At 42.0% G+C, this 27,449-nt stretch overlaps 2 protein-coding genes across 15 annotated transcripts; both read right to left on the bottom strand.

Annotated features, from left to right (window-relative positions):
• Nucleotides 1-395: 395 nt before the first annotated feature.
• On the bottom strand, nucleotides 396-19,551 carry SQOR (sulfide quinone oxidoreductase). Of its 12 annotated transcripts, XM_087743720.1 has the most exons (15): nucleotides 19,426-19,551; nucleotides 15,758-16,211; nucleotides 13,530-13,937; nucleotides 13,007-13,436; nucleotides 10,238-10,341; nucleotides 9,939-10,122; nucleotides 7,996-8,247; nucleotides 7,482-7,652; nucleotides 6,896-6,949; nucleotides 5,076-5,270; nucleotides 3,945-4,154; nucleotides 3,275-3,458; nucleotides 2,341-2,408; nucleotides 1,223-1,401; nucleotides 396-852 (listed from the first exon to the last, which is right to left on the bottom strand). In XM_087743720.1, the coding sequence occupies exons 7-15, from the start codon at nucleotides 8,227-8,229 to the stop codon at nucleotides 795-797; spliced, it is 1,353 nt and encodes a 450-aa protein (XP_087599846.1). In that variant the 5' UTR covers nucleotides 8,230-8,247; nucleotides 9,939-10,122; nucleotides 10,238-10,341; nucleotides 13,007-13,436; nucleotides 13,530-13,937; nucleotides 15,758-16,211; nucleotides 19,426-19,551; the 3' UTR covers nucleotides 396-794. The 12 variants fall into 12 exon arrangements, with proteins under 12 accessions (XP_087599846.1, XP_087599849.1, XP_087599848.1 ...); XM_087743723.1 differs by lacking the exons at nucleotides 9,939-10,122; nucleotides 10,238-10,341; nucleotides 13,007-13,436 and adding an exon at nucleotides 18,441-18,556; XM_087743722.1 differs by lacking the exons at nucleotides 9,939-10,122; nucleotides 10,238-10,341.
• Nucleotides 19,092-24,951, bottom strand: BLOC1S6 (biogenesis of lysosomal organelles complex 1 subunit 6). 3 transcript variants are annotated; one of them, XR_015701302.1, is made up of 6 exons: nucleotides 24,680-24,951; nucleotides 23,660-23,804; nucleotides 22,494-22,581; nucleotides 21,791-21,877; nucleotides 20,672-21,017; nucleotides 19,092-19,551 (listed from the first exon to the last, which is right to left on the bottom strand). XR_015701302.1 is itself a non-coding variant. In XM_087743736.1 (5 exons), the coding sequence occupies exons 1-5, from the start codon at nucleotides 24,753-24,755 to the stop codon at nucleotides 20,898-20,900; spliced, it is 516 nt and encodes a 171-aa protein (XP_087599862.1). In that variant the 5' UTR covers nucleotides 24,756-24,951; the 3' UTR covers nucleotides 19,092-20,897. The 3 variants fall into 3 exon arrangements, 1 of the variants encoding a protein (XP_087599862.1); XR_015701303.1 differs by having other exon boundaries at nucleotides 20,765-21,017; XM_087743736.1 differs by having other exon boundaries at nucleotides 19,092-21,017.
• Nucleotides 24,952-27,449: the final 2,498 nt, after the last annotated feature.

The following is a 27,449-nucleotide window of genomic DNA, read 5'->3' as shown; positions in this document are numbered from 1 at the left end:
CAACTCTTAAATCCGACTTTGCTCAATCTTCCCTTGAAACTGAGTTATATATGGTCATAATTAAAAAGCACTTCCCCCTTCCCTTGTCTGTCATCTTAATTTGTGCTTCAGCCTAGTATGTAGCCTCAAATGAGCTCAGTCTTCTCCCACTCTCCAGTCTATTTGGAATTCTTTTCACTATGTTCTTAACCTGTGAGAGTAAAAAATTATAGTGGAGCTGATGTGAAGTGGCACAACTATCCTAGGAGAGTGTGTGTGTATATATACATATTACACTGCTTTGAGTTCTTTCAATAACCTGCATGAATTTCTATAATCCATCTAATTAGGCAGGAAGTATGCTTCATGATGAAGAAATTAGGATTGATTTTGCTCTTCAAAAATGAGAGGACGAGGAGGTTTTCAGGCCATTTTACTAGCATTGAATTATTCTCCTAAATCGAGTCCATGTATTGATCTCGGATGCAGAAAATTCAGTTTAGAGTCAGGGAAAAAATTTACAGATACAACAGCTTTAAAATTATTGATTGCTCTACAAGATTTCAGTAGCGTTCTGTAGTTTTAAGGCCTTGGTTTACATAGAAGAGCAGTGAAAGAGTATATGAAGGCTTAATCCCTAGTAGGGGGAAAAGTGAATTTAGGACTTGATTGAAAAAAAAAATAATTGAAAAGCTTGATTGAAAAAAAAAAATCCATCCGCTAGGTGATTGTCCAAGAGGGAAGATGAGTATTGATCCATTGTGAGACCAGTCCTTTTTCTTCAAAAGGGTTTGACCAACACTGAGCGCAAGCAGTTACTTCAAGCCCAGATGCATGAGTTTCCTGACAGGAGCTGGTCCTCCCCAGTATCCCCTAGAAATGGAGAAAGTTGATTCATCAAGTTTTCTGTATGTACTATCAAAGTAGGGTTTGGGGGGAGTGTTTTTGCTTTACTCCCACAAGATACCATACTTGCTAAGAGTGAGCGTGAGAGGTTTGGTTTAAAGAATCATCTTTGGGCAAGGGGTGCCCTTCTGTGCAATTCAACCCTATTTTGCTTGAATAAACCCCTGTTACTAGCAAAGTGCCCAGAATCCTCAGAAAGTTGAGGTCTTTGTCATGACTAAGGATGCACTTAGTTCCTTAGTAGAACAGAAGGAAACAAAGCCAGAACAGGTATCTGTACCTGGCTTTTTTCTGAATGATCACAGCAGCTCTGCATGCTTGGAATTGAAATACTTACTTAAGCAGTGCATTCCAATAGAGAAGAGGCATCATATCTGCTTTCATATGGTACATGGTTACTCTCTCCTTACTCTGGTCAATGGGAAAGGTCTCCAAAGGCTGAGCGTTGTAGTCAAATTCGGCTAGAATCACCTTGTTGTAGCCTGTTACTAGCGGGCAGGAAGTATATCCATCATACTGCAATGAAGAATACCCCTTTTCATTAATCTGAGCAAAGTCTAAATGCTGAGGTATTACAAGCCATATTGTTAATATTCATATTGCAAAATAAGTTACTAGGAGGTTTCTGCATTTATAGTGTTAATACCAGCAAGTTTGGAAGGCTGCTAACCCAATTTTGGTTTAATAACTATAATACTAAGCCATTTTATTTCAAATGTAGATTGTAGATTTGCTTAACAACATTGCTTAAATTAGAACTAACCTAGAACAATAGGGTTTTGTGTCATTAATTGCTGGTTATTATTGTAACTAGCAGAATAGGTGACCAGGAGATCGGGATGAGAGCTGGTGCTAGCTTCACCAGACAGTATATAAACAGGATCTTGAATATAGTTGTAAGAATTTCCAGAGGATTGCGGGAGTATGGATGATGATATTCAGGTTAGTACCCCAAGGAATATTCAGAAGCCACAAGTAAAATGAAAGCCAAGTCTCAAAGAGAAATTTGAACATAGTTATAGGCTGAACATCTTCCATAGTGCAAACCCTTCAATTGCACCCCTTAAAAGATCATGTTCTGTACAGGGGAGGCAAGTTTAACATAGTACAGATGTGTAAAGTTTGCAAGGGTTTTCTTGGAGTAGGGATTATGGTAGTCAACAGTTTGACTCCAAATAAGTCACCTGCATTGGTGAAGAACCCAGACTAATCAGCCTTTCAACTTGGAAGTCAAGGAATTAAATAGACAGTATTTTTAACGCCAGTATCAAGAATATGAATTGTGCAACTAAATGACTGTTTTGATATACAGTATTTAGCCATTTAGCACCCCAGCCGCTGATCAAAGCCCTTCCTGCCTTCTGGTTCACATGGGTTAGCTGCTTGCAAGACTTCCTGCATAAAATGGAGAAAACATTCAAGATAACTTCTCCCTAAGACGAGATCTGTAGGTACCTTTTTACTTGGCAACTGGTTCTTCATTACCAGGGAAATAGTTTTATCAAGCACTCCAGACTGGGCAGCTACATAAGAAGAAAAAAAAGTGTATTAAGGCTTTGTTTCAGGCAGCAATTATTGTCATTACTACAGCAAACACTACTAGCTGGCGCTTTGTTGGACAGTTGAGCTGTAATTGAACTTAATGTCAAATCAGTTTGGGAAGCTTACAGTCCCAGATAAGAAAGAAAAAAATATTTGGACTAATACTTTGGCCTTACTGTTTCCAACACGCTAAAGCTTTATGAAACTTGAGCTGTATGGTTTTAAGCCATGCCCGTTCTCCTATGCTACGTTACACCTGTTCAGTCTTCCCGAACACTGAGATTCTGACACGCTGAAGTTTTCTTTCATTTTGAGTTCTGTAAGGGAAGTATTCTAGACCCATTTACTGGAATAGCTGACTACACCATTCTTCACATTACACCAATAACATGCTGTATAGCCTTTCTTCCCCCTCCACCTTATTTGCATCTTTTTTTTAGTTGTGAGACCATATGCCTAAAGTGGTTTTGTAGTGGACCCTGTGGCTACCAGTACAAAACACGTGATTCTTCAATAGTGACTTATCAGTTTGCTAACACATACGCATGAGCTGCTAAGATAGAGCAGAAAGTTTTGTTACTGAATGATGACGGAATGCAAGAGTAGTATACTCGTTTTATGCCATTCTGTGAACACAGAAAACAGAGTTAGTTCATCTGTGAGGCATTTGGAACAAGAGAACTGTGGGTTAATGGCATCAGCATGGTCTGTAGCTAATTAGTTGGCCCAGGAGACTTGAGTCTTTTTGAAGGCTGGAAATAATTGAAGTCAAGACCTCAGGAGCAACAAACTAAACAAAAAGCTTACTGTCACTCCCACACTTTTTGTTACACACACAGAGCTTTACCTACAGCTGCAGCAGTTTTTGATGTTGGAAGGTTGGTGCAGTCTCCAATACCAAATACATTAGGGTACTTCTTATGTTGTAGAGTTTCCTTATCTACATCCACCCAGCCAATTTCATCCGAGACAGGACTGTTGATGAGGACATCAGGTGGCCCCATTGGAGGTGTGACATGAAGCATTTCATACTAGGCAGAAAGAAGAGGCACTCAATGGCTAGTTTCTCAGAGTAAATCACACCTCTGTTGATATAAAGCAGTAAGAGCAGTGTGGACAAGGATTTTCTCGGTTTGTTTGTTTTTAAACACGAGTATATAAAATGAAAATTTGCTCTCAAATTTGAAGTGCATCCTTTTATTGACATGAACCTGATCAGGGAGCTCCACTGAGAACGGCATAACAGCAATTTGCCTTCCTCCATATACAGCTGAGACATTCCCAAGTTACACTAACAAGGCATACAGGACTCCAGGCATAGTTTGTGAAATATTTTTTTTCTTCTCTCCACTTTAGTTTCAAACTTTTTAATCTTCTCCTAAAGTTAGAGATGGTACTCTCAGGGGGCAACGGCAGTGTACAACGAAGCAGACGTTGTGTTGTTATAGCGTGGCAGTTAGGTTACAGTATACAAGGAAAGGAAATAGGACCAAACTATAGGTCTGAAAGCTCCTGACCTGATGAACTTCAGTCACTCCAGGTTTGTCCAAGTTCTCAAACACAGCTTCCTGCTTGTCTGCGCGAACTTCTACAAGGTTGCGCCTATAGTTAACAGCAATATTCCTCTCCTTTATTATTTCAAGCAATGCATCAGCATACTTCTTAACACCAAAAATGACACCAAGCGAAGTGTTGAACATTATGTTTGCTTTGGAACGTTTTCCTGTCTGCACAGAGAGATCAAATGAGCCTTTTTATTAAGAAACTGACAAGCTAGCAGAGACAAAAGCACTGTGCTGCAGTACTGACGGGCTGATAGAACTATTAATGCAGTTCAATTATTAATGAAGTATTAACATTAGAGCTCTCGAGATACAGCTATTTCACACCATGTTAGAAGCTAGACAAGATAATCTTTGCCCTTTCTGAGTGAGGTACTGAAGACACGCCACACAAATTGCTAGTGAGAAGAAGTGGCTGCAATTCACTGAGGAACTGCTGTATGCAGGTTAAGCACTTGTGACAGCTTAGCATTATATAGCTTTCCGAAACCTTCAGTTCTATGCATTATTCAGATACTCGCCCAGTAGATAGCTCATGAAACTTAAACACATAGGAAGCCTGACACTTCCATGTGAAGTTGTCTTTTGTTTCCACTAAGCTTGCTTTAACAGCCTGGCTAAGGCTCCTCCTGATGCCGAGACAGTGTGCCACAAGGAGCAAGCATAGCCACTTTTCAGACTAGCAGAAAGACAAATGGCAACAGGTATTAAGTACTTAAAGTAACAAGAATTACTTAATTCCAGCCAGCATTATTTTAGTGCACCACTTGAAGTTATGAATCAGGCTGAGAACAGTTGTATCTGTAGCTCACCAGAAGCAGGGTAAGAGGTTCTTTCCTTATGGATTCTGAATTCTACAAGTTTCTCCAGTACTAAATATATGCTAAAGACATACATACGATTCAGTTAGCTTCATTTATTATACATAATAATAGAAAAAGCAACTCAGTCACTTTAATTTAATAATCCTGAGTCACATTCCTCTCGTGTGGTTTTTATTTGTTTTAAAGGGAACATGAACCCCTTAGAACAAGCCTTCCTTCCAGCTGTGGGAAGAAGCACTGGCAGAGAGAGTAACATACTTACTTTCCTCCAGTAGGCCTCTGATAAATACATGATCTTCTGAGGAGCCCCTGCACACTTCACTGGAGTGTTTGGAAAAGTGAAGATAGCATTTCCTTCCTTGAAATCTTGTAAAGCTTTCCATGTTTTCTCTACCGTATGAACTGAATAATTGGAACCTATTTTAGGGTGCTGAAAACCCTCAGGCAAGCCTCTGATCTAAGAAAATGAAATTAAAGTTTAAAGTACAGATGGCAAAAATTTCGTCATCATCGTCAAGTATTAAATGCAGACTTGCGAAATAGCTATTTAAGAAGCCTCCAGCAAAAAGAAAACCCATACATACTTGCTAGTTGGCATTTTTGAAAATAAGCCTAGCAATCAAACAGATATTTCCATTAGATGATTTAGCAGATGATTTAGCAGATGTAACATTTACTGAAATGACTCTGGTCTGCAACATTTGTGGTGTAAGCGTTCAGTGCAGACCCAGACCCAAGTTTTTGTAGACTAGTGCATGAAATTCAGAGTAAGAATATATAAAGTCACTGCCATATCATCATAAGTAAAAATCACATTAAAAAAAAAGGGGGGCGTTATGAAAATTTAAGGCGAATGAAACTTTTCAGTAGTCAGCTGCAGGTATCTGTATTTCCTAGGGTTATTTTAACTCAGCTGTCTCCAATAATTATTTCCCTGCTGCTACTACTATGCCTGAGCATCTGCTTCTGAGAAAGGGAGTTGTCCCCATTTCAAAATAACGGATTGCAGAAATTCTGAAAAAAAAACTGAGTCATGTTACATGCACTGCAATGTGTTCAGGACGTTCCAGTCTACACCAGGAAGTATGCTGTTGGTGAAGACAAATAAGAGAAACCATCCCTATTTTTAAACTGGCCACTTTCATTTTAAAGCCATATAAATCTGTTGCTATGAATTTTATTTGCTACAGATTAATAGCGATTAACTGTATTACACGGCTTCTACTGCTGAATACTGAATTTAGTTTTCTCAGGTTGTACTGCAGACATATGAAGACTGAGAGGGTCTCTGAACACAACGCAATTCCTCATTCCACTGACCTAGTCACCAGAATTCATCTGGTGTGACTATAGTTAACTAAGACTAACTCTTGCTTTATGTATGCCTTGAGTATCTCTTTGAATAGCTCCCAAATACATTATCAGGTACTACATCATATTCAGGTCAAGTTAAAACCACTGGAGCCAAACTGCTCAAACATCTTGCCTTTCTGTTTTCCTCCTCCTACATATCGCTATGGTCATTCTTGCACCATACAACGGTATTAACACTTTCCTCTGAGTGCCACTGTATAAAGTGTACAGGAAACTTAATAGATGGGAAGGGCCCCAGGGCCTATTTAAACACTCAGCTGGTTCCTTTTGAAGTGCATCCTTTAAGAAAGGTGAGGATGGGTCAAATTTACTCTGCAGGACAGATTTTACTAATTGCTCTGTGTTCCTCACTTCTGTTTACATTAGAGATGCTCCAGACTACAGTCAACATACCTTATTATCTCATTATTACAGACTGCCTTGAAGAACGTTCTAGATTTAACTTGCTGCCCTATCTGCCGATATTGCCAGAGAGATGCAAAAAAACTGTCTTAAAAGACTTTCCCAAGGGTAATTTGGGTTATTTCATAGAGATCTGTGGAAGGAGTAAAGTCATTAGGCTGTCTTCTGTCTCTTTAATTCATATTAGCATTCAATATCTTGCAGTAAAAAAAAAAAGTGTACTGAAAAGCCATTTACTTTAGTGAATCATAAGGGTGCACGATGCCATTAAAACTAGTAAAAACACGATTACTGTAAAACAAATACCTTTTCGTAATGCAGACTAATCCCAAGGGCAATTATCAGATACTTGTAAGATATCTGTTGTGTAAGGGGGGGGAAAAGAAAAAAAAAAAAAAAGGTATTTTAGACAAAAACGAAAACATTACCTCAAAGCAAATTTAAGTTATCTGACAGCAACAGAGTCATAAGGGAAAGAGGTATAGGGAGCATTAGCAAAGTAAATGTTAAACTCTAAGAATAATTTATAGTTAAAACACTAACTGCATTACGAGTTATACACACAGCCTTTGCTATACACACAGGCAAGTGTTTGGAGCAAAATATTCTATCTTTTGTGTTCACTTCACTATAAACAGGGAAAAGACTTATGATAATGATATTTTAAGTTGATGTTATTCTAACCTAGTTATCTACAACAATTTTTATTAGAAACAGATTTTAGGATCAAGTACTTCTCATAAGACTAAGTAGAATTTCCTGGCCTCCTAGATGCTGGAGGAAGGTCTCGCTCAACAGGCAGTTCCAAGGGGATCTGCAGGAGGTGAAGAGACAACTCATGACATTGAATAAGAGACTCAGAATAACTTTTTTTTTTTATTAGCGTTATTACCTTGATATCATTCTCCAGCCAGACGCAGTTCTTATCTGGATCCAATGCTGTAACTCGAGATTTGATCCACTCAACACCTTTCGGCATTACGCTTCCTGTTGGACGTGCAGAAGTTGCCAGCTGCTTTGCACCACCGCCAACCAGGGTCCACAGTGGCTGATAGTAATGAGTCTGAAAGAAGTGTTCAAATGGACATTTAAGAACTGTTTAAAGGGACTTTAAGATGAAGGCACATCACCCCAAATAGGAAACAATGTGCTTTTAACATTGTATTATTCTTAACAAAAGAAGTTGTATAAATAACCAAGAGTTTTGCATGACAAAGCTGGAGGGATGCATGCATCTCTATCATCAAGCAAAAAATTTCATGCAAAGCCTTCTACAAGATGGTTAGTTGGCTTCCTATCCACAGTTAAAAACATGTGAGGTTGAAGGAGGATGAGAATCAGACCAATCTGGTCATATATGTAAAATACTTACTCTTTTCCATGCTTTTCGTTCGAGGAAGACTTACCTTACTTGGCTCAACAACAGCCACATTTCCTGCCCCCACTTTCCTCTTCATCCGAGCACTCATGGTGATTCCACCAGTGCCTCCGCCCAACACAAGTACTTCATAATAATCCTTGGCAGCACACCTGGCTGCCGTATGTAAGCCGAAGGAGCTTATCTTCTGCATTCCTGGTTTCAGCAGCCATACACCAGGACGGAGGCAGGAACAGGAGGACACTACTCCAATTGCTGACATCTTTCAGTAAGTGGGAAGCTACAAGATAAGGAGAGGCACCAGTAACAATTACAGAAGGTAGAATTTTTATTTATTTATATGCCTGGATGAGCCTTCAAGGCAAGAATTATAACACTAAGCCTTTGTTGCAGCTAAACCACTAATTTGCAAATGGATTGTAAGCAATTTGAGAGAAAAAAAAAAAAAAAAAAAAAAGGTCAATCATGTCCTCTGCCAGAAAATTGAAATTTTATACAAGCAAATGAATTCTAACAAAGCATAACAACATCTTCTGGTTATCATGGCAGGAAAGTGTATCTGATCCTACAACGCAGGTGATGCATATGCTGTAACTCCAGCTGTAATATTATAATCCTGAAAAGATGAGGGCCACAAAAAGGAACGAGAACATGCTAGGCGTTGTAGAGCACTGAAATATTGAACAGGGTAGTTGTGTGAACATACCGAGTGCATTCCACTAACTGTAATACATCGGCCAAACACGTCATTACATTTGTATTTTAACGTTAGGATGTACCAGCGTACGCACACATCAGACACATCCCTTCTCGCTGCCTCTCGGGGGTGCGAGCCATTAGGGTAAGCATGCCAGGTTCTATGGTGTTTTGAGCAAGGGCATGTGTACTAGTCTATTCTTGCAGGAGAAGTAGTGAGCCCTAAGCTTGATAGGAAAACAAAGTGCAATGAAACAATAGTTTACATCTTCCTAGATCTGGGACCTTTGAATATACCCAAAATACTCAGTTCCCTATCCATGGTCACCTCTTAGCTTTCACATTACCAAAGTGGCTGGAAACAAAGGTCAGAAGAAAACCATACTTACCTTTGCTACAGCTGCACCCTGTCACCTGACAGGTGAGAGCCAGAACCCTAAAGCATGATATATCTTGTAGCACTGGATATGCAATTGTGTTACCTAGAAGGCATTCAAGGTTTAGCAGAGGGAGGGAACCCTGGGTTGAGTGAACAAGAGCTTTTCCTGTTCTAAATCCATTGCTTGCACACGCTGAATATCAGTTTTTAGGTTTTCAGTGATAAAACAGGTATAAACTCATTTTAATTAAGTTCCTTATTGTCACATTGTCAATAAAGAATGAGTAAGCATTATAACCTGAAAAGCAACTTCTGACAAGGCTTCCCTGCATTCTGTACCTGCTCCCCTTTGTTTAATTCCTTGAGTCATCAGGCAAGAATTCCAGCTTTTTCACTTAAGTAAAGGGTAGAACTCATTTATGGTCCTTACAGACAGGAGTTTGAAAACTAAACTAGAAACCTCAAATATTTTAAAGAAAATCTTCCAACGTCAGCTTCGAAAATTCTCCACTACGCTAGATGTAGTTGAGCAATTCATTCTGCACCTTCATGTACTATCTTACCATCCCTCATCTCCACGTACCCCGAATTCTATGAAGTCCCATCATTAACCCCTACAGTACAATTAATTCGGGACACAGAGGGAAAATCTCAGAGGTTTCCACTGTAAAAACAATTTTAACCATTTTGTTTTACAGAAAGTTTCCAAGACGCAGATATATTCTTCCCATCCCCCTCCCCATTCAAAATAAATAAAAAACCCCAACTCTAGAATAAGTTAGTTTCACTTTAGAAGGCCGTTTCTCACGTATCTAGTGCAGGCAGTTATTTAAAGATGTGGACAGACTGCTCAAGCAAGGGGAAGAAGCTGTTATAGCCCTAGAAACAGAAGTTACCTGATGGAGGTATATGCTGCTTTCTCCAAGTCAGAGAGAGAGGAAGAGTGAGTTTGGCAACTTCTGTTTGCGAGGCAGTTTTAAGAGGGACGTCCTGTTTCCGGAAGCTCACGAACAACGGATTCTGCTTTAAGTTTCATTGAACACACAGAAAAGGCGCAGTGGCCTGCTGGCTGACAATACACTGCACGACCAAGAGAACAAGCCTTCATGTTTGTAATGCTAACTAAGGATTAATTATCCTCCCTGACCAAATAGATTTTGAAGTAAGCATGCTTATAAGCACACACAAGACATACCTTAACTAACAGCAGTCTAATTGATGAGAATGCAGTATTACGTTGCTGTTAAGCTGTTTCAGAGTATACAGAAAGACAGAATCTGAAGTGTCATTCGTAGACAGCTGTTTTAAAAAGAACCGCAAAATCCTTCATATTAAACTCCCAAGTTAGATGGCAGCTGTACAATTGAGTCAGTCAACAACACATCAGCCCTCTACTTTAGACACCGGAGATAAAAGAACAAGGGAATTACAGACTAAAAATGAAGGCAAAGGGGAAAATTCATAGTTAGCCTACTGAACCGAGCTGAAATTTTCAGCTTTTACAAGACCATTTTAAGACACAGCACACTTATCCATCATCCTTTAAACTACGCACAACAAAACATGACCGTTGATATTCACCTTATATAGCAAGAAATCACATTCCTAACGAAGATCCGTATACAAGTCTTAGAGCGCTGCCTAGAAAGGTAAAGCCTACAATACACTTCCCCACCTTAGTGGGGGCTCTGCTTAGCCCGAGGCAGTTCTGCTGTTTAAAATCACTTCTGCCACCAGGAGAGGCAAGTCTGTTCTACAAATGCTTTCAAGACACGATGGTTTGTTACGGCGTTGGCAGCTTGCGTAACGCTCCTGCAGCACAACTCACCTAGCACCACGTAAGAATCAGGGCAATGTGACTCACAATAAGTCCACAAAGCGTGTCATTTCTAGCAGGAGAGAGAGAGTTTCAAAGGTTTGGGTTTTTTTCTTCCTTTTTTAAAAACAGACTTTTTTGTTTTAAACAGACAGCTTGAAGATAGCCAGTGACTGTCACACCTCCATTCATAAATCTCTTTTCCCTTTTACTGTAAGGCTATTTTTTTCATGTTTTTAGAATAAGTCTGTTTAATTAATACTGAAAAAAAGCACTTCAAAAAAATCACAGTTAAGACTGATCAGGAGAGCTCAGTATTATGTAGTGTTTGAATGCCATTAAGCAGCTTAAGATAGTACAAGCATAAAAATAGTGACTTTTCAGTTAAAAGAAAAAAAAAATGAAATAGAAAACACTGTTTTCCGGAGTTAGTGGCTTATATCCCTTTAAGTGATTGAGAAAACAAACCAGAAGGAACTATCTTCGTTAAGCTGTTCTTAAAAAACAAATGAATGACACTTCTACAAGCATCACGGAGGAACTGGTTACCAGCTTTTTTTAAACTTTTCTTTAGAGAAGAACCTTGCTGAAAATAGGCTTACTGAGTGATGCATTACAATTTAATATTTTTGTGTATTTTAACCAATTCCAGCTTCTATGCAAGAAAATAGCAGATTCAACAGAACAGGATAAGTGTTCCTCAGCCAGTTCTGTGCAGAACCCAAACCAGAGCAGCTAAAATCCACCTAACTGCATTCATTACACCTTTTGCTATAACCTACCATCCAGCCTATAAACAAGCTCAAAGTGCAAAAGTTATCTTTGGCTACAGTTCTCCATGTATTAGTGGCCACAAGTAAACAAAATCAACCTCTATGCAACAGAGACATGGACAACAAGTCAGAAATGCAATGCTGGCAAATCACAAGCGAAGTGGTTAATTACAAGCAACCAAATTCAATCTCTTCTTGCACGCGCTTACTGGGTCCGCTAGCTGATCTGACACGGAAGGCACTTTGTCACAATTAATTCTGCAGTGTTACCTACGTAGAGGTGGTATCATAGAACGGGTACAACCTCAGGCCCAAGGGACATACGCAGAACACCAAGTGTTACAAGCCATTCTCTTGCCAGGTCTATAGATTCATATCCAGTAAATAAGCCTTGAGAGACACAACCAGCGCCTAGAACAAACATTTAACTGACGCATGGCGCTGCATGCAGAGGCGCTGAGGACAACTACAGTTTTTTCCTCTCTGGAGTCTCTCTTGTATGCTTAGCTCCCAAGACTGACTGCTTCACTGAGACAGTTTATGAACCACCTATTGCGGGCAGTCAGAACAAATCAAGTTAGAAAAGTCTTACCAGCCAAGAGTAAAGATCATTGCAACTATCCCCTAAGCAGCTGGCCACAGATTAACGGTTTAAGTATTCCGCCGACGCACGACTGCCCAGCAGCGCAGAGAGCTAGCCCGGCAGGCAGCGGTTCCCCCGGCAAAGCCCGCAGGCCCTGCACCTCGGGCTCTCGACGGGGAAGCTGCCGCCCGCCCCCGAGGCGGCCCCCAGCCGGCGGGCCCCGGCGCGCAGCTCCTCCTGCGCTGCGGCCGCTGCCAAGCCGGGCGTCCCGAGGTACCGGGGGAGCCACCAGGGCCCTGGCAGGTGCCGCCTTTCGGTAGCTCCGGCTCCACACCCACCCGCGGTGAGCTACGGCGCGGCACGGCGCCCGCGGCTACCGGGCCCGCAACGGCTCTGCGCGGCAACGGCGCTGGGGGGCCGCGGAGGGCGCGCCAGGCCCCCGCCGCACCCCGCTTCTCCTCACCCATCCCCGGGCCAGGGACACCCGCTCCCGCAGGCGGCCCCAGGGCGGCCCCGAAGCAGGGCTGCTGCCGCGGCCGCCCTCACCGAGCCCCACCGCTGCCGGCGCGCAGCCCGAGGCCCGCAGGCTGCCCCGCCGGGCACGGCCCGGCCCTCCCGCCCCCTCCCTCTGCGGCCCGCCCGCCTCGGGGCCCCTCGCCAGGGCGAACGCGGGACCCCCGCTCCCGCGGGCAGGGCTGACCCCCTCGGCCCCGCTCGCCAGGGCGCGTCCCCGTCCTCCCGCCTCGGGCCAGGGCGGGCCGGGCGCCCCGAGCTGCGGCGCCCCGCACTTGCCTGCCTGTTGCGCCGACAGCGGAGCGCTGAGGAGAAGGGCGGGGGCAAGGACCGCGCCGCCGCCCCGTGCGCGGTACGGGCCGGGTCCCGTCAGCGGGAGCGGCGGGGCGGAGCTCGGCGGCGCCGGGTGCCGCCCGGCCGGCGGGCAAAGGCCGGGGTCCGGCCGGGAGGGCCCGGCCCGGGGGCGCGCAGCAGCAGCAGCCGGTGGGTGCAGGCCCTGCTGGGCGCTGCGCCTCCGCCAAGGGCTGCGCCGGCCGGGCGGCTGAATTCGTCAGGTATCACTTAAAGTCTCTGTCGCACTTAAAGGTCCAAACCCGTTGCCGTAGCTGCCAGCACTCAAGGGAAAGCTGAACAGACTTCAGCATCACAGCAGCTGTGTCTTCAACCCAATTGCTTTTCCAGCTTGCCATCTCAAAAGCCGGACTTAAGCCTGGAATCTCACCATGTTAAAAAAAATTCATGAAATATTAGGAAACAAAAATAAACTATTGGAGTCCCAGCCTGAAGTCAGGGTGTAACTCACCTGGATGCACGGAGAAAGGGAATCCTTCCAGCTGAAGTACAAGGAGAGAGCAGGGCCGCCCGTCTCTTGTTTCTGCTCAGCTAACTGCAGCCCACTGCTGAGCCAAGCTTTAAAATGTTTTCCCCTAAAACTTTATAGGGCCCTTGATTTATGGCATGGAGACAGCGTGAAGTAAATAACAGCTGTTAATCCACTAGGTCATGTTCGTCAAGCCAAAAAATAAGTCATGTGAAGATAAGTGCTGAGAGTATCATACGAAGTTACTTAGGCCAACTCATAGGCATCAAGCAACCAGTCGATCCAAACCGCGCGTCAGGCCATTTCCTTCTCAGGCTCAACCTTCCACTCTTGGCACAAAGTTCTGCACAGGTAAAACGGCTCAGCTGATACACAGCCAGTTGTGGAAAGCTATAAAGAATGGGGGAAATGCATTAAATGGGAAGATACCACAAGGCTGTTCCACCGTCTGCATGTAATTCAGAAGCACAGGAGAACGAGGCATTCTGCAGGGCGTCAATTTGAAAAGCAGCACGTGTCAGTCCCCTGGGGCATCCAGGCGCGCACACTGCTATCACATCCCACGCTTCCGAACAAGAACAGTGTCTCTGTGGCTAGTTCTCTTTGCTTGCATGTGCCACTTGTCTTATGCTTTGTGTTACTTTGAGCTTATATGTGTAGAAAAGAAGCTTCAGCTGCTTTTCTCAACTCATGACTGAAGGCCAATAATCATCAAGTCAAGCCTGACAATTTACCTCTGTTCTCACAGACGTTCCCTGACAGGTACAAAGGTCCTTGGAGACGAGGCCACAGCACTTAAGATCCGAATTAGAACGACTCACTTTGCCTGCTTGTAAAAACCCACACTATCATTCCCAGTCAGTGGCTGTTCTCACAAGAATACACAAAATAAGTCCAAGAAGCAGGTTTAGCCAAAAGATATCATGAACTTTGACAGGATACAAGTTACCCTTTCAAAGGAACTTCTCAGTATTGAGTAGTTCCATACACGTATGCGAGGTTTCTGTAACACTTTCCACAGCTATGTAGAACCAGCTACACCAGACTAAAATTTGTAAACATAATAAAAGTAAGAAAGCCCAAAGTTAAAAGGCTGCTGAAACAAACACATTTTTTCTCCCGTTGCTTGCATAAGACTTGGCACATCTAATACTAGCTCCACAGAAGATCGGCACAACATTATTCTACACGAAAGCACTGTCACATAAATAAACCCTCCCTCCCAATTTTAGTCTAACGCCTTCCCTTTTCTCACTTCTGAGTGCATCTGAAAACAAAGCCCTAATACATGTGCTTCTGTAAGTTTTGAAACAAACTTTAACTCCAATCCTAAATCTGGACCCCTGCCAAACCCTGATCTAAGCCCAGCTGCATATTTGGCTGGCACCAGCCTCAAAGTCTCACCTAGATCCACTTAGCATAGGTCACTCACTTCAGGCTGACCTAAACCAAAATCACGACTGCTACAGTAGCTGTAACCTAGCGACCACCCATACTTCGATATCTGAACTTCATCAGGTTACCTGTAAGCAGCAACCCTAAACCTTAATCTAGGGGTCCTTTTCTATAGACGGAAAAATAGCAAAACAATTAAATTTGAATTAAAAAAAACCCCAACAAAACACTTACTAGATCAATAATTAATAATAAATAAATGACCTCTGATGACAGTGCATTCCCACGTAAAGGCAAAGGCTCATTCAAAGCTGCTGAACACCTACACTTTCATGGATTTTACTGGACAGAAAATGTACTGGAAGAAGACACAGTATCTTTAAAAATATGACACTGAGATTAGACATCTTTGTTAATACAGCAATGCAAGCGACTCCTCTAAAGAGAAAAAATACCCATGGTTTACAGTCAGATCTTTTAAAACACCCAAACTCCCCATTTTTCTAATTTCTAAGAACTTCTTGACTTCCTGTTCCCAGCTGCCCTGGTATAGTCAGAGTACAGCCTTTTTTCACATTTTTTTTCTAAGAGATTGATCCTCGTCTCTGTCCACAAGAAAAGAAAGTTTTGTTGTTTTTTTTTTTTAAGCATATATTTTTAGGATTGTCTTTAAATATTAAAATATCTTGTTTATGCTCCCATGCATATTTCCCCACAGCCTTCTTATAGAGATGGTCTGCAATTTTAATAAAGAAATTACTTAAATGAATACCTTAACTTAGAACACATAAACCAAACACGAAGAAACTACTCACCTGTAGCAGAGAGCCCTCCGGCAGCTGCAGGGAGTGCTGCCTAACTCTCCTGCAACAGCAAAGTCCAGGCAGGATGAGAGGGTGGAAGCTGCTGTGCGAGGGCTGGGCGCACACCGCCCGGCTGCACCCTTCCTCAGGGCCACTGGCACCCCAGGGTGGCTGCGGGAGCAATGGGTCACCGGGCAACTGGGCTTTCCTGGAAGCCCTATTGCTTATACTGACCCCTCCACAGGACATCATCTACACATCTGTCTAGGCTTAGACTGCGAGTTCTCCAGGATGGGGATTATTCTTCTGTGGGAAGTGCCCACCTGATAGCGAGCACAGTCTCAAATGAATTCTAGTAACACTGGGGGATGTAGAAGAAAAGCAGTGATTTCCTCACATCATCTTTGATATTTTTTCTTGGAGATTTCTTCTTCTGGCATAGCTCGAAATCATAGCATCTGTAAGGCTAACAAAAAAGAAGCAGTAGTAAAAGCAAAACAAAGTAGAAGCAGAAACAAAACAAAGTAAGAAATACTGTCTCATACATAGTTTACCAACATGGCTTTTACCCAATTTTAAAGACTGCAAAACTCGCAACTTCAGTTGAGCGCTAAAGGGCTGAAACATCGGTTTCAGGTAGTGGGGTGGCAAAAAGTTCATATTAACTGTTCTATGATTACTCTTGCAGGCTGTACGTACACGGGAGGATATCACATGGGTCCCAGGTGACAGAAGAAAAAAACTCTTGCTCATCAAGGCAATAAACTATATTGCTAATTTACAGGTACAGTGTTTGGCTGACCAGTACATGTACAGATGGTCTTGCTTTCACAGCAGTGCTGGGATGTATTTTCATTGCAACATATGAAACAAAATTCATCAGCCTTCTCTTTTGTGTTGCATCTCAGTGTGAATGACAGTTCAAAATTAATTACTTCTGTAAATTACTGTTTTAGAGACTATTGCCTTTGCATGTGTACAAATCTTGAAATTATTCTTTATCAAGCTTTAAATTATTTGCTTCATTAAGTTGCAAGTTTGTAAAAGCTGAATACGTTTGTTGCAACTTTTCCGTTTGCCAAGCAGGTTGTTTTATTTCCTTTCTTAAACCCCATGGCTTGACATCATGGAGATAAACGGACAGATAGGAGCAAAACCAAGAAGGAAACACTGAGTTATCAGGTATTGCCAACATCTGTGCTTTAAAGCTACATGACATTTCACGAACAACACTTATATTATGCACTTGAGTTAGTCATAACCTCCCAGATCCACGGCTGCCAACAGTTACTGCCTGGAGGAAAAGTGTTAAAATTCTCCATGCCAGCACTGTTGTGACACTGTCAGGTACCAAAAATAGAGCTGTTCTTTCCATCAGTTTTAGCTCCATCATCTACATAGAGAATATTTGAGAAAACTAAATTTGTCACAGCGTAAGAGTTCTTGGCTGTGCTGGTACCACAAGGGACTGGTTTGAAGACATACAATGGTGGTGGTGGGGATGTGACTGTCCAGTTTTGGTGCCTGTTTTTCTGCAAATCACTTTGCCAAGGACTGAGAAAAGTAAAGTAAGTACAAGCGTACTCCAAATTACTGGAAAGCAGTGATATTCATGCCAGACTCAACTGTTTACTTCAACTTAAGCTTATGCTTTGATTTTAAAATAAATAAATGAATAAATAAATAAAATAAAATCATCTTTGCCACCTTCACGTACTGCTTTACTAAGAAACTTAGTGCATATTGTCTATTTTGCCTAGCATGAATAGCCATATTAATATTTATGCTGCCATAATTTGTATTCTTACAGATTTACATCACTAAGTCCAAGTCCTGCAAAATTTTTAGCAGTAATTTTAGTTATATTCACACAACTAATCCAAAGAACCAGTTAGATTTAATGAGGTTAAAAAAAAAAAAAAATTGATCCCTGCAAGGTGAGGCATTAAAGCATCAAGCTCAGACTTAAAGAACAGCCAGCAGTGTTGCAAAAGCAAGCAGTAGGTGGCAGAAAGCGTCTACTGAAGCATAATTCCGAATAAATCAGCCAGAGAACTCTCTCAGATGCTGGAATCCCAACAGAACAGCTACAGAAACAACCTTTGCATTACTATTTATGCTATTATCACTTAGGTCACAGCATACAGAATAAAACCAGATAAAGTATTCTGTAGCCATTTTCCAAGAAGAAACAAATATTTGTCTTATGAACATGGCAAAGCTACCTCCACCAGTGGAAAAGCCAGATTTCGCTGAATTAAAAATTGGCTCATGTAAAGCCGTACAGCTATAGGTGGGGGAACCCAAATTAAGCATCCAGGTTAACAATAGCAAAGATAAAAGCACGGGAAACCAAGATTCCCCAGTTAGCAATGGTAATTCCTAAATTTGGAGAATCTTACAAAATAAAAATTCAAAGTGTTACTGCACAGTTGAATGTTTTACTTCTGCTGCTATGACTTGCTAGTTTAAAAACAAGTACACTGAGTATAAAACAAACAGTACAAAAAAAAAAACTTTTAAAGCTGCCATTTTATCTGGTTCTAAAAAAGATGCAGCTAGATCCACCCCCACATATGGATGGAATAGAAAGTCAGTAAGAAAATGTCTAACACTACCACATTTATATACTTGATAAGTCATTTTTTATAAAATCAAGCAAGACTAAACGTATACAGTAATAGAATTACTCTACCTGTGCACATTAATGCAAGCATACAAGTTTAGATGCCAGTATCGTTAAATTAATCCAACGTGGCATTTACTTTTTATGCAGTAAGACACAAGAGGAGCATTCAGAAGAACAATATCCTATGGAGATACAGAATTGTAGCTTTCACTGAAATAATTTAAGAGCTCATTAATTAAAAGAAAAAAAAAATACATAAACTGACAAAACTTCCCCCTGTATATGTTAATTCATTCCCTCCCCCTTTATTACAGAAAGGTTATTTATTAAAATTAGTTCCCTATTCATACAAAAAACATATTTTACTACAATTTTATGGGAAAAGTTATCCATTACATTTTTACGTATGTGCATGTGATTCCTCAGGCAAGCACTGCAAGCTTTTATTCCTTTGATTAGAAATTATTCCAAAGAAACACTGAAATATGCAATTGCAAAAGCATCGATTTCTATGCTTAGAATTCTTTATTTTCAGTAGAAGTAGCCATGATTTTTGAAACAAAACAAAAAAACTCCCACAGTTCTTTGGGAAAAAAAAAAATCTACAGTTCTTCACAGAAAGAGACCACAACTTGAAACACTAAACTGGATTCTAGATGAAGGAACACAAATCAAGAAATACCGCAGGAATTTAATCCCAATTTGGATACCGAGGCATCTAGTTTCATGTTATACTTTAATAAGAACTGTTAAATTCCCAGAATCTAATTTTGAAATTACATTACAAAATAAAGTATTTAAACAATATTTAGTTATGTACATTCTGCTCCAAAAATGGACTGTGGAAATTCTTTACGTTTCTCTTAGAAATACATACAAACCACAGCACAGGTCAACAATCCACTGGTAATTAACAGACACAAGTCACTTAAAGGAAAAACACCTGTGGAAAGCTTTACTCCATTCCTGCTTCAGTAACAGCATTTCAGTGTCTCTTCAGACTGCTTTAAGTAGCTGGTTCTCCTGGCCCCAAAACATTATCCCAGTTTACCTTGCATGTTACTCATTAGAGTATGTCTTTCACAGAAAAAGATGACAAAGATTAAGCACAGGAAATTAGGAGTTCAGAAGATTATAAGACAGGAGAGTCCAGGCAGGTGTACCCTGTGTAAGTCATCTAAAATGGAAGAAAAAGTAAAATTGACTGTGCCCCTCTGATACCTTACCATACATATTTTATGGAAAACTTTACACAGCTTACCCTTCATCTTACTTCAAAACATGCCACTTACATTACTACTTAAAAAATAACACAGATATAAAATAACTAGTTTGTTAGACTGTAGGAACAAACAGTTTAAAGCTCTTTTACCCATCCAGACAACATACACCAAGTGCTGCAAGAAAGCAATTACATTCAGAGAAATGGGTATCAACCTCCATTCCACATTTATCATCAGTATACACTAATAATCATCAATTTGGGTGAGGACAGCATAACAAAAATTCTCCTACATAGCCCCAAAGTGCAAATGAATGATTTGTTAGAGAAAAAAAATTAAATGCAGTATTTTTTCCTACAAGTAACTGAATTATTTCACAGGAAGTGGAAATTGTTTAGTTTTGGTTATGTTTTATTTTGTCACACAAAATGAAGAAACTACAACTTCTAATCCCACAGAAATCTGCTTTGACCACACAGTCTTCCTGTTGAACCGTTACAGAAGCAACAGTTCCCTGGTTTGACTCAAACGCTTGTGGAAGCACAAGTTCATAAATCTTTGCATTGTGCACTCATCAATTTTGAGAATCTTTATAGTGTTCTGCTTCCCCCTCCCCACCAATTCAGCTGGGAAATTATTCAGAAGTTACTTTAAAGCTGTTTTTAAAGTTACTTCATGACAAAAAAAAAAAAAAAAAAAAAAAACAACTGCTGCAATAAAGTGAGCTTTCAGGCAAATACACTGGAAGTTTCTTCAGCTCATTAGAGACGGACCAAACTAAGGCTGCACAAAAAGCCAGTATTTATGAACCAGGGCATCAAAAAGTGATCCCAACTGCCTGAACCAAAGCAGTGTCAGTGAATCAGGCGGCCACCGAAGTCCGGGGATGAGAACTGAACTTTAACTAGTATTCTGTATTTTGTCTGAAAAACAGGTATGCCAGTCACCAAATATCTATCAGAATTCTAAACACCAGAAGAACAGATGAACAAAAACTGATAGGTATTTAAAACTGTGACACCTAAGTTCTCCTATATACATATATATATATTAAAAAAAAAAAAATTAACTTACATTATAATAATATCAAACTGCATAGCATTACGAAAGAAGGCAACTTGAATGGCCGAAATGAAAAAATTTGAATGTTACCAATCCTATTATTACCATTCTGGAATTCATAATATCATAGAGTAGACTGTTGCTAGTTAACAGCTATAGCCCAGTTTAAGCAAAGTCTGCCTTAGTTCCACAGAATGCAGACATGATTAATTTGGACAAGTTGTTGCATGCTCTGCTTTCATGTCCTCCTGGCAGGTTTTGCTGTTAACTGCTTCTCTCTTTCAAGTTCCTTCTCACGTTGCTGTTCTCGTTCTAGTTCTTCTTTCTGCCTCTTTTGTTGCAGCTTAAGTGCTCTTTTCTAAACAGAAAAGACAAGAAAATAATTGTAAGTTTTATAGATGTATTTAAGTTGGAGATACAAAGAAAATCCCTCCCGTTCTCTTAACGTTATCTTCTCCAATCCACCCTGCTTATGATTGAGTGTTGCATAAACTGTTCATTTTTAATTCCTCCCTCCCACTTCCATCTTACTGTTCAGAAACGGTAAGTCTGTGATCTACACAGGGAAAATACAAACTGGATTCCCTTCAGTCTCACTAGAAGTCATGCTTCGTGTATACCAGACAAGGTGCGTACTGTGGAATTCATTGCCTCCGAGACAAAATACTTTTGTTGAACATACTGAAGGACTAATCTTGCCAGAACGTAACCAGAGACTGCCTATATAGCATGAAGTCCATGAACTCATGCCACTATTAATATTACATTGAATAGAAGGAGAAATTCTTACATTTATGACAATCTAGTTCTCATTAAAAAGGCACAGAAACTGAAACAGCAAAGAGAACTAGTTGGAAGGGACTACAGAACAAAGCATGATTCTTATACCACCTAAAAATGACGCCGACGACGAGATTTACTAGTAGTTCAGATGCATAAGTTGCTTGAGCACAAGTATTGAAAGTTTAAAAACATACATGGTTTGGCACTACTGAAAACATCCATTCAAGAAAAGGACTGAAGATTCTATTTTAATCAGAATTTTCAGCATGCATCCAAAATAAGAGGTAGATATTTAATTACCTATTATTGACTTCTATGTTGGAAAGTAAAAATATTTATCCCACTCACTTTTAACTTTGATGTCTTCTCATGGAGCATCATCATTTCATTTCTAATATTTACTAACTTGTTGTGATAGTGTTTAGCTTCTGAAAACTTAAAAAACATAACAGTTAAAGCAGCAACTGTCAAGTTGGACTAGCTGTTTTACAAAGCTATACAGCAAAACAGCACTCAAAAACATAGTAGTTAACTGAACAGTCTGATATGGATTAAACATGTTCAAGTTTACATATAAAGTTTACATATTACATGTATTAATACAGAAAATTACCATATCTCAACAGGTACCCCCAGTAATCTACTGAATTAAGATTCATTAAACAGAATAAAAATTTATGGTGCATTTTATGCACCATATATCAGTGTTTCATGCACCCTTCCTGCTCGCCTGGGGAGGTGCACAGAGCTCATGTAGGAGCCTGAGTCCTACCGAAAAATGGCACACATTTGCTTTGGCTACTGGTTTTGAACAACTAGACTTACTACCACTGGCTGACTGAGCCTGCTCTGTCTTCCCAGTGCCCTTCCTATTTAAGGGAAATAGGCTGCTTCCGCACCCCTTCCAGCAAAAATTTGTCCCAAATATTTGAACTGGTTGGTTCTCTTCCTGTAGGCCATTGAGAACAAGGAAAATATGCAAGATGCTACTAATGCTTCAGCAAGAAAATCTACGCTTGTAGAGATTTAAGAAAGCATTAATAGTACTTACCAAAGCATTGATATCAAGAATGGAATTACACTCTTTGAATTTTGAAATTTCTTGTTCTAGTGTTTCTAGTAATACCACTTGGTTCTGTCTGAAACAAAAAAAGATGCATAAAACCAAAGTAAAGCAGTGCATATGCTTTTCAACCAGCCCTTTAAATAAATACTACTTTTGATCATAACAATATAAACACATGCTTCCCAATATCAGATTCCTCTTATGCATTGCTAGGTGATTTCCATAAAGACATGAGTAAATGGTTTTAGAAAAATCCCAGCTGAGTACACATTCAGCTGGCATCATACAGCATGATAAGATATCCAGGATGAATATCTGAAAACCCTGAACAGGCAAGTTGCAGTGAGCAAACACCCCAGGTTGAACGAAGGGGAAAACAATTAGCTCTTGACTTTCCACTCAGTTGCCTCTGCGTCATGCTGCAGGACTAAGTTATTTCCGTATAGAACTTGTGTGGATCCTTGGTGCTCATTAAGGATCTTCCATCCCACACACATCAGCTAAAGTCTTTCCAGACACAGGCTGTCCTTGGCAGCAGCATAACCATATCACGCTTCACGAAGCCCAAACCAACGTACCCTGCAAAACCCGAGATGGCTCTCTGCAAAGCCCTTTCCCGTATCTTTGCACCCACAGCAGATCCAGTCTGCACGTGAATATAAACTATTCTCAGTTATCAGTGAGATGCCAATGTGCAAAAAATTCTTATCTGTTTCGCTCCTTAATTATGTTTTCCAAGTGTAGCTTTTGCAACACAGCTTAGAGACTGGGCAACAAACAATATACCACACTACAAGCTGCCCTAAGTATGAACTGCATCTCTGCAAACAAAACAAATCTAGCTTCCAGCAGACTTTCCACTACAAAAGTGAACAAGTATTTAAGAAATCTGCATGTCTTCTGCTCTACCTGGCTTCGGGTATTTTAGTGTTCCAGCACTATACGTTCTTCAGTCAATGTTCTGACAGGCTACACTGCAGCTTATACACCCCCCAGTACTCCCGCAAACCCCTTAACTATTCAGGGTGCTATAGTCAGAACACAGAAATGCTACAATAAACTATATTCCAGTTAAGGGTATCTAGAACATTGTATCGAAAAAAGTGGCAAAGTATGCGTATACAAGAAGTCGGTTTTAAAAATTTGCTTACGTAAGTTCCTGCAGTGCTGATTTTGATCGCTGAAGGTCAGGCAGATAATGAGAAATCAATCCTTCCGTTAGCTGCTCCACAGCTTTCTCATCTATTAAAGGCAGATCTTCTACTACTCCTTCATCTGGAGATGCATCACTAGGACCTACACCAAAGAACAGCAAGGTTGAATGTGACAGGTCAGCAGGCACTTCAAGTTTCACCTAGAGCAACTCTGTTTTCCTGTTTAAAAATTAAAAGCATTTCAACAGTGAAGTTATAATTCTTTGCACTTTATCAGCCAAACCGTGCTTCCTTTTTCCTCTCCCTCTTTATCGCTCTCCTATGCCCAGTCCTATATCATGAGCTTCCTGGTGAACAGTTTTATCTGAACACCAGCAGAACAGAAAGAGAGAAACAGAGTATTCCAAAGACATCTTCTAAAAAAACTTCCAAGCACTCCAGTCTACTGAGGAAAAAGAGGGGCAGCGTCAGCTGTTGTGGCTATGAATCAAGAACACCTACACATTAACACACGCCCACCCTTCGCTTTCAAAGTTAGGGAATAAACCTAGGTCTACCAAATAAAGGTCTTAGCCTTTCACCCAAAACATATTAAGGCTTCATTAAAACACAACAGGCTGAACTCCAGAAGTTTGCAAGAGTTGGTTAACGGTTACTGCGAATTTCGCCGGGGCAGGCTATAATGATTTACCGGGTGCAGAGCTCTTGGAAGAGAAAAATCTTTGATCTACAGGCCACGCCGCGTGGGAGAAAACGACGACAGCGGCCCGCAGCCCGCTCCCGAGCGAGCCGAGCAGCAGGGCCCTTTGACCGCCCTCCCCGGGGCCGGCGCTGGAGCCCGGCCCCGTCCCAGGGCGGCGCGGCCGCCGCCGGGCACGGAGCGCTCCCGCGGGCCCTCGGCTCTGACCGCGGCCGGGGGCAGCCGCCTTCGGGCGCGCCTCCGAGCCGGGCTGCCCCGGCCGCCGCCTCCGACCCCCCCGCACCCGTCTCCCGCCCGGCCCGGTGCCCCTCACCTACCCCGCGAGCGCCCGGGGCGGGCCGCCGCCGCCGCCGCCGCCGCCGCCCCCTCTTCAGGCCGCTGCGCGACGCTCATCGCTGCCGCTCCCCGCGGCGCCCCTCTCGCAGGACAGGAGGCCGCCGGGGCTGCGGCCGGGGCTGCGGCCGGGGCGGCGGGGGTCCGGCTGCCCTCACCGAGCGGGGCGGGGCGGCCCCACCTGCCCCGCGCCCCACCGTCTCACCATAGAGTCTCCGCGGCGCGCTCCTGGCCAGAAGGGCCGCCGCAACGGATGCGGAGATGACGTAGCGATGACGTTCAGAGCCCGGCCGCTCGGCGGGGCGGCGTTGCGGCGGCGGCTTCGGCGTGCTGCTCCCCTCCTCTGCCCTCGGCGGGCTCGGGGCGGCCCTGGACTGCCCCGGGGCGGCGCGGCCCAAAGAGGCGTACGGGGGTGCAGCGGGAGGCGATGGGGTGCGGGGCTCACCCGCGGAAGCAAAGTTAAATTTGGCGTCACGTCGCCCTCGGGGCTGCCCGTGCCGCCGCAGCGACGCTGCTGTCGTCTGCGTACGCGCTGCGCGGGCCCAAGGGGGGCAGCTCCCCCGCTGCGGGGCCGGGGGGGACGCGGGGAGGGAGCGGGCAGCGGTGGCTGGCGGCGCCCTGGCCGCTTCGGTGCGGTGGGCTGACGGAGGTGGAGGCAACGGTGGCAAGGAGTGATGCGGTCAGCAGTGACCAAAGCGTTCACGTTGCCGGGGCAGAGCTGCTTGCAGGCAGGAGTACGCAGGGACAATTCAGTGAGCTCTGCTTCCAACTGAAATCACTGCGGGGCGGTCTTTCTCAGGGACATACCTTCTCCTGTGTTTAATAAATCTGTATTTTATTTTCCAGACATCATGCAGGTTATTCACTACTTTTAGCTTCTGTTCCTCAGGAAATAAAATTCTGACAGCTAGTTTTTGTGTCTCTATTTGTCGCTGTAACTCCCCCAACAGTCTGTAAGAGTAACAAGTAACTTGAAAGTATATATTTTTTTCATTTTTTGATGAAAAAAACACTTACGTGGTATGCTAGGATTTATATTTTTGTTCTCTTCTATCTGTAAAGGTCTTTTCAGGAAAGGCAGACATAACTATGGAAAGAAACCGATGAAGGAACCAGTCAGAAAGTGTTTGAATGCAGTATTTCCACAAAATCCCAAAACTTCAAGGTTAAATTAAAAGCAGGTAGTCCCGCTAATGCTTTTCAGAAACACACCGAGGCAAAAAATGGACTTTGGAGATGATCTGTCATCCTTAAGATTGACATTTTTAACAACAAGATTGTTGCAACTTCATTTATATTTTTCTTCATATGTATATTCTAATTAACTGTTGATTGCAATTATGTCACTATTCTGTCATCAGATTAAAAACTTACCTGTTTTTCTTTCTTTTTCTGCCTTTGCTTTAAAAAAGAAGCATCAAAGGCCTGGTCTGAAGCCAGATTGCAACAGCAGGAACTTGTCCATTAACTTCAACAGACTCGAATCAAAATCTCAGTTACAACTGGTTACCAATTTTACTTAAAGTTTCTTTCAGTGGGAAAAAAAGAAACTTCTTTTGCAAGTTTCACTGGGAAAGACTTCTCAGCTTCCAGATGGAATTTCTAGTACGAACAAGTGAGATAATCACTCTGAAATAGTCTCACTTGAGATGTAGGAGTTTCGGATTTGTGCTCCTGCTTTGCCTGTTCCAGGCCCTCCCACGTCTTGCAGAAATAGACTAAGGATTGGAATATAAAATTGGTACTTGTTTTTCTAGATAAGTTAAAATATTTATCAACCCAAATGCTCCAAAAAAGGGGACTGATAGAAAGCCCCTCTTGTTCCTTTTCCTCTACAAAATGTTCTCTGTTTCACAGTAACTATTTCCCAAGTGCATTACCAAGTTCATTATTCTGTGAAGTATTAGGTAAGGTTTTTTTGTAAGAGAAAAAGATGTTTGAAAAGGAAGTTAAGTGAACCCTATAATAAGGAACATAAACATTTGGTTAAACTAACAAAAAGCACAGTTACCTGCTGGTCTAAATATTTAATTTCAAGGAGTTGTGCAAAATCAGTACTAACAGTACCATTGCTATCTAAAAATAAGATACTACACAACAACAAGCTCCATAACCCACAGAGCCATACAATGAATCAGCTTTAATTAATCAGAAAGAAAATCATGCTGAGGACACCTCTTTATAATTAGCTGAATTGGATTTATAGTCCCTACACAGCAACAGAGCTACCCAAAGGAGACTATGAAGAACCTAGACTCTTTAGCTGATGGCTCTTCTACCCATCCATGGGCAACAACGTTCCTGAATCTGTGTTTAATATCCTCTCGTGCTTCCTTTCTTTCTCTCCTGGTCTCCTACAGTCCTCTGTTGTTTTCCTGCACTTGTCTGCTCCTCCTAATACTACAGAAATTCAACACACACTTACTCTCTCCAGATGCTTGTCCAAAGTTTGTATGCAGCTTTCTAGCTTTCTTGCTGAGGTCTTGCCCTCCCAGCAAGATTGCAGGCTCATACACTGGAAAGCTGTTAAATTTCAAACTACTGGCAAGACAAATGCCAGTAAGTAAACAAGACTACAAAGGGAGTACGGCCTTGGCTGTCATAATAAAGAAGTGGAGTGTAACAGGCTGTTGCAAAAGGCTGTGTTCAACAGAGGTTCATCTTGACAACGTGTGACTTGGTTCTTGACTTGACAAAACTTCAGAAAATCTGGTAAAAAGCAAACCAGCAAGCCTTGGTGCACTGGTTTAGGCT

The sequence above is a fragment of the Nipponia nippon genome, unplaced genomic scaffold (genome assembly GCF_047370975.1).
Source record: "Nipponia nippon isolate SJK-2023a ecotype South Korea unplaced genomic scaffold, ASM4737097v1 scaffold_9, whole genome shotgun sequence".
Classification (NCBI taxonomy): Eukaryota; Metazoa; Chordata; class Aves; order Pelecaniformes; family Threskiornithidae; genus Nipponia; species Nipponia nippon.
The sequence above is the reverse complement of the archived record's forward strand: the minus strand, read 5'-3'. Positions and strand labels throughout refer to the sequence as shown.